This window comes from Oncorhynchus masou, chromosome 33 (assembly GCF_036934945.1).
Source record: "Oncorhynchus masou masou isolate Uvic2021 chromosome 33, UVic_Omas_1.1, whole genome shotgun sequence".
NCBI lineage: Eukaryota > Metazoa > Chordata > Actinopteri > Salmoniformes > Salmonidae > Oncorhynchus > Oncorhynchus masou.
This window is the reverse complement of record NC_088244.1, coordinates 31,584,764-31,593,702: the sequence shown is the minus strand read 5'-3', so window position 1 is coordinate 31,593,702 and position 8,939 is coordinate 31,584,764. Positions and strand designations below refer to the sequence as shown.

The 8,939-nt window shown below is 43.9% G+C and overlaps 1 protein-coding gene across 1 annotated transcript in view; it reads left to right on the top strand.

The window, feature by feature from the left end:
* Positions 1-2,803: 2,803 nt before the first annotated feature.
* The window catches only part of LOC135528259 (semaphorin-3F-like), a 22,920-nt gene continuing 16,784 nt past the window's right edge, over positions 2,804-8,939 (top strand). The window contains exons 1-2 of the mRNA XM_064957222.1: positions 2,804-3,196; positions 4,245-4,369. Of these exons, the coding sequence (XP_064813294.1) occupies positions 4,258-4,369 (112 nt within the window). The 5' untranslated portion in view covers positions 2,804-3,196; positions 4,245-4,257. The remainder of the gene's footprint in view (positions 3,197-4,244; positions 4,370-8,939) is intronic.

Below are 8,939 nucleotides of genomic sequence, written 5' to 3'. Positions count from 1 at the left end.
GTGGAATATGCTTATGTGTGCCTACTGCTCAATATTGTTTGAGAATCTGACTGAGTATGTCTGGTGTCTTGTGTATGCAAGTGAGCCCGGTTCTCACTTCAACAGCTTGACTGACTTCACAAAGTGGATCTCCACTCTCCAAATGGAAGAAGAGAAAGACAAACATGGGAGGTGATTATGGTCCAGGAAAGATGGAGAAGAAGTGGAGATTTTAATGAATCAAAAATAACAGTCCCTTCAAACCCTTTATTGCCCAAAAATCTGCCATAGAGAATCCATATTTAATGAGCCTTAGCACGCTCATCCATTCTGCTCTTACCGGAGTGGCGACAGATGTATCTCCCAAGACAGATGCACTGTACATTACTCATCCCTGTAGCATTTTTCAATATCCTTCACCCCCCCCCCCGTAATTTTTTTCCTTTAAAATTAATTATTCTAAATCAGCTGTCTAGTCACCCAGCTGCATTTTAAAGTGACGGAAGGTGCCAGTGTTGTCTTCTGTGCAGATGGTGACTGAATGGCTGGCTACGGCTTGGTGAACACATGTCATAGCGCCGGCCGTACATGTGCAGAAAGACCGTTTCAGAGAGGGAAGCTGCCACCTTCCTTCACCGTGGAAACCTAGAACAACCCAGCTTCCAGTTCCAATATTGACTGAAATGTTTTGAGCTCCATGTATACACTCTTCATGTCAGGGATGTTTTCATAACTTGTTCTCTTTTGATATTCATTTCAGCATGCAGCGTTTGCATGTCACTTACAGCACCTGCTCCCCTACCATCTAATAGTCATTTTACTTTTGTTTGAAGGGTATTTTTTCTTCTTCTAGGCAAACACCTTTTATTCTTTTGCATTCTGCCAAGTGTGTAGCTCCTGTTGGTGTGAATATTCTGAACAGTCCGAAATGATAAAAACATGAATAAAATATCGTCCTTCAGAAAATAAATCTGGTTCATATTCACACCATCCGTCAGTGTAATAACAGGATTTACTCCCTCTTAGGGCCTTGCTGTTGTCCTTGGACATGTTGTTTTGATTGATGTATCTCGGCCCCCTCTCAGGGTAAGAGGTGCTGCTTGAGGCTCTGTGGGCTGTCTGTCTTACAAGGTTTTTCAATTCCATAGTAATCACATGGCACATTACCGGAGGGTCAGATGGAGAGGTCCAGAGACAGATAGACTACGAATACAGTACATGTTCACAGATGGGCCACAGCGTACGTGTTGTGTTTGCAGATGTACTCCTACTTTTGTAAGAGACTGTCTACAATGGGAGACCGTCTTATGTACTTGAGATGTGGAATTGTTGTACAGCAAGTCTCTTTTGATCATGTGTTTTACGAATTATGGCAGAACCTGCTCTTCCATTGAATCATATCGCAGAAGTGTCCTTTCAAATCAGAGCAAATCGAAAAAGGTCTTCCTGTGGACATTCACAGAAGGCAAAAACAGAATTCCCACTATGAAAGTGGTGGTGGTGAACAATAGAGCTCAGCGGGTTTAGGCAAATGTGGGTGGGCACGGGGCCGATAAGACAATTAAAAAGCCATATCAGTGACGTTATTGGTGCCCTGTAAAGCAGTGGGAGCCGGTCAGTGTGACGGTGTCTATGGCTGCTCTGGGTAGAGAGTACGTAGTACGGAAACCCGAGCTCAGCGCTGACTCATGACACATTTCCTCAGCTGGAAAGAGAAGGATGCCTCCCACAGAAAGCAAGAGAAAAAAAATAACACAAAGACCTCATTGCTCACTCCTAACCTAGATGTACTTTACATGAAAGTAACCCAAAGGTCTCTCCTGCCCGATGAGCCAGCCAGAACTATGGGGATGAGTGAGAGTGTAAATAAATGCATCTTCCAAGTGTGCCGACCTGTGGAGGGAACGAGGCCAGATGGAAGGGAACATTGCCCTGAATGAAACGCAGCACCCTTCAGAACGGACAGTGCAGTGCATACGATTGACATCTAATTCGGCATATAGAATGGCAATGTCTAAATCAAGGAACTGATTCGTCCCCCTCCACCCATGACACACTGATGTGCAAATCAAACACACCGTTTGAATCGGTTAAATCCTGGCCTTAAGCTACTTATCTGAATACATCCCTGTGCCTTTTCATCTTCTGTATGCCTGATTTGCCAGCTTTCCACAAAACCAATGGTGGAGAGAGGAAAACGGTGCTTGGTCATTTCAGGCATAGAGCTGGTTTGATAGAATGAATGTCTTCTTTAAAAATCCCCCTCCTGGTTACTTTGTGACCGTTGTCGTGAGCCCAGGAGTCGGTCCATCAGGAATCTTAGGAATCTGTAGGACTCTTCTGGCTCTCATGTGGAGCTAAACAGCTCTGAGATGGAGACATCTTTCAGAGCACAGCACAGGGCCTCAATTTACGGTGACATCGGAATGTAGGCTATTGTATATGCACAACCAAGGTGTATAATACATTAGCCTAGTTGTACAGATGGGAAAGTACTGTATATAGTGGCAATGTACAGTATATCATTTGAAATAATAGCCTGAAATTGTATTTTCATCTTTAAATCAATTTAATGTGATATAATAACATTTTAGAATTTAATGTATTTTCATAATTTAGAATTCAAGTTAATTTCAATTCCCTGTTTACTTTAGCCTAAACTACATTAGCCGAAATCAGACGTTTCCCCTTACCAGGATCAAGTGGACCAGGATCAAGTGGGTTAAAAGTGGGACATCCTGAGCTTTACCCTCGTACTGTAATGATGACAGGAGAAGGAGGGAGGGAGCAGGAAGACGGGGGAGGAGGAGAGGGGGCCAGCCCACTAAACACCTGCAGTCACAGACCTTCACAGCATAGGACCCTCATGAGGAGACGACATACGGACCTATATTATTCTCTTATTTTCAGATGGACGGGGGCAATGGGAATATGACAAAAACAGTTGAAATTATCATTCTATAAATCTTGATCTGAAATCTATGGGATATGTTTTTTGTGGTTTGGAAATAATTCGAGAGAGACTAAGAAACTGCGGCTCTAGGCTATAGGGTTATAACTGAGTGAACGTTTAAGCATTTAAGACCTTTTCAAACGGATTTTCGTTGTTTTCGTGTGGAACTTCCGTATCTTAAATTGTTGAGCGAGACGCCCAAGGAATGTAGCGATAACATCTTATTATCTTATTTCTGGTCTCCTACACGAGAAAAAGAAAAAGGTAGGCTACGTTGGCAAGTTCTCTCTAGACACTTTTTTCAAAATCACAAGTATTTGTTTGTTTGTTTTAGTCAGTGTGTTGAGGGACCAATGTAATTACCAAAAACGAAGGGGTAGCCTACATCTGGAGAGAACGTTTACTCGCTCTTTCTTTTGATGTGTGAGTTCACAGGTAACTGCGATGTTATCAGGAGCCATTGATCGACGTCATGGCCATGAAATGAATTCCTACATAATATGCACAGTCGACAGTTCATGATTCCCCCCCTTCAAACAATTACAAGATGAAAACATTTAGAATATAAACAGTTTCAAATGAGAAATAAATTGTTTTTATAATGTTCACAGGACACATATGTACACAAGTCAAACTTGTAGGAAGAGAAAAAAAATGGGCCGTGACAAAGGTTAGGTTTATAATTGTAGATTAAGTGCTTTATAAACAGCAACCTAAAATTTATTGCTGGGCACACATTTCCCCACTCAAGGGAAAAGATTTCTATGAATGTATTTACAGTCTATATATGAAGTTCTATGAAGTGCTTTAAACAACTTGCTATTTAATTTCCTCCCTTTTGCAAGTTATTGTAGCAGATGCAGTAGTACTCTGTGGCCTACTTGATATATTTGGTTAGAAAAATAAGAGCATTCCAGGGCGCATCTGATAAGTACTCCTTTGGGGAGAGAATTTAATGGACGTTATGGACTCAGCTTTTAGTATTCATAATTTATAAACAATCCTATCCAGCAAAGTGCAGATACTACATAATGAATGCTTACATAAAAGTAAAACAGTTATCTGACAACACCCCTAAACTGTCAGAAATGGTTTTCACATTATTTTCTTAGCAATGTATTTTGTATTTCCTGCATGGGGCAGGAAATTCACTGTTACTGTGTGTCTCAGTATGACTGTCTAGCACAAACAGGTCTAGGAATTCTGTCTCCCATGCCCTCACTCAGACACTCACAATCTCACAGTGGTCTCTTTCTCTCTGTCTCCATCTCTCACACACACACAAACGTGACAATGAATTATTATCTTTCAGACCTGTCTCTACTATGGATAGTGCCAAGACAGCGACTCGAGCCCTACTCCTCCTGTTGAGTTTCTGTGTTTGCAGTACCTCAGGCCTCCAACAGTCTGCTCCGAGGATACGCCTGTCTTTCAAAGGTGAGTCACTTGACCAGAACATAGGTCTCTCAGACACAGACACTGCTCGTATGTCAACTGGCATGGCTTCCAGGATAGCTTGGCAGCAGATATTTCTATTTTGGCTTTCGTTGTTCTTAGTGAACCTGTCAGCGATCTCAGAAAGTCTTGTGGTTTACATGCACACAATCAGGTGCAGGCACGCACACACACACACAAATACACACATATGTTTCCTCTTTTATACATATGTAAAGAGCTTATATCCTGCCTACTGGCAAAAAGTTAATGAGAGAAAACAAAAGGTGGATGTTGCCATTGAGTGGGGGGTGGAAGTGGTGGTCTCTTGTGCCCTTCATAACAGTTGAGCCCACACCCTAAGCCCTCATTAACATAGTACAACATTTTTATTTGATTTATGTTCATGATTCAATGACAACATTTAACTACGGAGATGAGAAAGATTCTCCAAAATCGATTATTCGATCTGCTTATTCAAATAACTGCTGGGTTTAAAGGAATTGTTACCATACATTTCCATGAATTGTTTACAAGGTTTAGTGTTCGATTTGTTACATTAAATAATTAAGTAATCTCCAGTAAGAAACTGCTAGCCTTTGGCTGCTAACAGCTGAGGTCTGCTGGCTAACTGGTAACCACAAAAACAGTCAACAACTTCGGGAGTACAGACCCACAGAAATAGTCTGGCGATCAGTGGCGAAAGTTATAACTGCAGAAAATGCACAGTCAAAGAGGAGAATAATTATTCTGTAAAGAAATATATATATTTGAAATAGAGTGATACTAAGACAAAATAAACTTGACATAGTGTGTAAATTGGTTAAAATGCTGGAAGTGAATGCTGGAATTTTTTTGTTGTTGCAAAAGCTGTGTGCATTAATTAAGGAAATAGAAGCCTGGCTCAAATAGAAGCCTGGCTCAAATAGAAGCCTGTCTCTAATAAGCTCCTGTTGTGTTCAGGGATTTAAGCAAATAAACTCTCTGGGTATTCATTGAAATGTTACGGTAGGTCAAGTACATATAAGCTTAGTTGGTTGCAATGTGATGTGGTAGAGTCTGCCACAGAAGCTAAGCCCACACACCAGTGTTTGCATAATGGTTGCTAATAGTAAGCGTAAGCCTGAACTGGTGGTGAACTAACCAAATGGTATTATATTAGATTGCTGGCATATTGAATTGTATCGGATTGCTGTGGATGATATTACATTTATTGTTTGCTTGCTGTAACTGTCTCTCGTTCACTTCCATCATTCACAGAGTGGTGTTGATTTCACCATGAATGCAACCAACGTGTAAAAATCTCACAAATATATTTTGTCAGTCAAATCTGCGTAAAGACCTCACTGATATCGTTTGTCAGTCATATCCAACCACTCACCCCTAAATCCCAATCATCTCCACTTCATTTCCAAGAATAGGTGGAAAATTGGGATTTGCTCCCCTGCTCTGTGTTTTCTGACATTCCAAAGATTGATTGTTCATTGTTTGCGACAGGGACTCTCTTTGTTCCATAAGGCGCCTGTGGAGGAGGGTTTTTGGGGAGGGACCGGGGGAGGGGTGCATGTGACTCCCTCCTCCCATGGACGTGATTTAGAGACTGGGACTGGGTGAGGGGGGCAGGAGGAGAGGAGGACCACTGAAATGATGCCGGATCAAGATTGTAAATGATATGATCTATGATCAAGGCCCTTCGTGTTTCCTGGTTGATGGGAACTGTGTCTGAGGAAGGGACAAAACAGAAAGTTTCCAGTGACCAGGGCAGGGAAACCCATTCCATCCAGGTCCTAGTGTCTGCTGGATTAAGACCTAGACAACCAGGTGAGGGAAGTTCCATACTAATCAGTGACCAGGGCAGTCAAACCCATTCCATAGAGGTCCTAGTGTCTGCTGGATTAAGACCTAGACAACCAGGTGAGGGAAGTTCCATACTAATCAGTGACCAGGGCAGTCAAACCCATTCCATAGAGGTCCTAGTGTCTGCTGGATTAAGACCTAGACAACCAGGTGAGGGAAGTTCCATACTAATCAGTGACCAGGGCAGGCAAACTCATTCCATAGAGGTCCTAGTGTCTGCTGGATTAAGACCTAGACAACCAGGTGAGGGAAGTTCCATACTAATCAGTGACCAGGGCAGGGAAACCCATTCCATAGAGGTCCTAGTGTCTGCTGGATTAAGACCTAGACAACCAGGTGAGGGAAGTTCCATACTAATCAGTGACCAGGGCAGGGAAACCCATTCCATAGAGGTCCTAGTGTCTGCTGGATTAAGACCTAGACAACCAGGTGAGGGAAGTTCCATACTAATCAGTGACCAGGGCAGGCAAACCCATTCCATAGAGGTCCTAGTGTCTGCTGGATTAAGACCTAGACAACCAGGTGAGGGAAGTTCCATACTAATCAGTGACCAGGGCAGGCAAACCCATTCCATAGAGGTCCTAGTGTCTGCTGGATTAAGACCTAGACAACCAGGTGAGGGAAGTTCCATACTAATCAGTGACCAGGGCAGGCAAACCCATTCCATAGAGGTCCTAGTGTCTGCTGGATTAAGACCTAGACAACCAGGTGAGGGAAGTTCCATACTAATCAGTGACCAGGGCAGGCAAACCCATTCCATAGAGGTCCTAGTGTCTGCTGGATTAAGACCTAGACAACCAGGTGAGGGAAGTTCCATACTAATCAGTGACCAGGGCAGGCAAACCCATTCCATAGAGGTCCTAGTGTCTGCTGGATTAAGACCTAGACAACCAGGTGAGGGAAGTTCCATACTAATCAGTGACCAGGGCAGGCAAACCCATTCCATAGAGGTCCTAGTGTCTGCTGGATTAAGACCTAGACAACCAGGTGAGGGAAGTTCCATACTAATCAGTGACCAGGGCAGGCAAACCCATTCCATAGAGGTCCTAGTGTCTGCTGGATTAAGACCTAGACAACCAGGTGAGGGAAGTTCCATACTAATCAGTGACCAGGGCAGGGGTGTCAAACCCATTCCATAGAGGTCCTAGTGTCTGCTGGATTAAGACCTAGACAACCAGGTGAGGGAAGTTCCATACTAATCAGTGACCAGGGCAGGCAAACCCATTCCATAGAGGTCCTAGTGTCTGCTGGATTAAGACCTAGACAACCAGGTGAGGGAAGTTCCATACTAATCAGTGACCAGGGCAGGGGTGTCAAACTCATTCCATAGAGGTCCTAGTGTCTGCTGGATTAAGACCTAGACAACCAGGTGAGGGAAGTTCCATACTAATCAGTGACCTAGGGCAGGGGTGTCAAACTCATTCCATAGAGGTCCTAGTGTCTGCTGGATTAAGACCTAGACAACCAGGTGAGGGAAGTTCCATACTAATCAGTGACCTAGGGCAGGGGTGTCAAACTCATTCCATAGAGGTCCTAGTGTCTGCTGGATTAAGACCTAGACAACCAGGTGAGGGAAGTTCCATACTAATCAGTGACCTAGGGCAGGGGTGTCAAACTCATTCCATAGAGGTCCTAGTGTCTGCTGGATTAAGACCTAGACAACCAGGTGAGGGAAGTTCCATACTAATCAGTGACCTAGGGCAGGGGTGTCAAACTCATTCCATAGAGGTCCTAGTGTCTGCTGGATTAAGACCTAGACAACCAGGTGAGGGAAGTTCCATACTAATCAGTGACCTAGGGCAGGGGTGTCAAACTCATTCCATAGAGGTCCTAGTGTCTGCTGGATTAAGACCTAGACAACCAGGTGAGGGAAGTTCCATACTAATCAGTGACCTAGGGCAGGGGTGTCAAACTCATTCCATAGAGGTCCTAGTGTCTGCTGGATTAAGACCTAGACAACCAGGTGAGGGAAGTTCCATACTAATCAGTGACCTAGGGCAGGGGTGTCAAACTCATTCCATAGAGGTCCTAGTGTCTGCTGGATTAAGACCTAGACAACCAGGTGAGGGAAGTTCCATACTAATCAGTGACCTAGGGCAGGGGTGTCAAACTCATTCCATAGAGGTCCTAGTGTCTGCTGGATTAAGACCTAGACAACCAGGTGAGGGAAGTTCCATACTAATCAGTGACCTAGAGCAGGGGTGTCAAACTCATTCCATAGAGATCCTAGTGTCTGCTGGATTAAGACCTAGACAACCAGGTGAGGGAAGTTCCATACTAATCAGTGACCAGGGCAGGGGTGTCAAACTCATTCCATAGAGGTCCTAGTGTCTGCTGGATTAAGACCTAGACAACCAGGTGAGGGAAGTTCCATACTAATCAGTGACCTAGAGCAGGGGTGTCAAACTCATTCCATAGAGGTCCTAGTGTCTGCTGGATTAAGACCTAGACAACCAGGTGAGGGAAGTTCCATACTAATCAGTGACCAGGGCAGGGGTGTCAAACTCATTCCATAGAGGTCCTAGTGTCTGCTGGATTAAGACCTAGACAACCAGGTGAGGGAAGTTCCATACTAATCAGTGACCAGGGCAGGGGTGTCAAACTCATTCCATAGAGGTCCTAGTGTCTGCTGGATTAAGACCTAGACAACCAGGTGAGGGAAGTTCCATACTAATCAGTGACCTAGGGCAGGGGTGTCAAACTCATTCCATAGAGG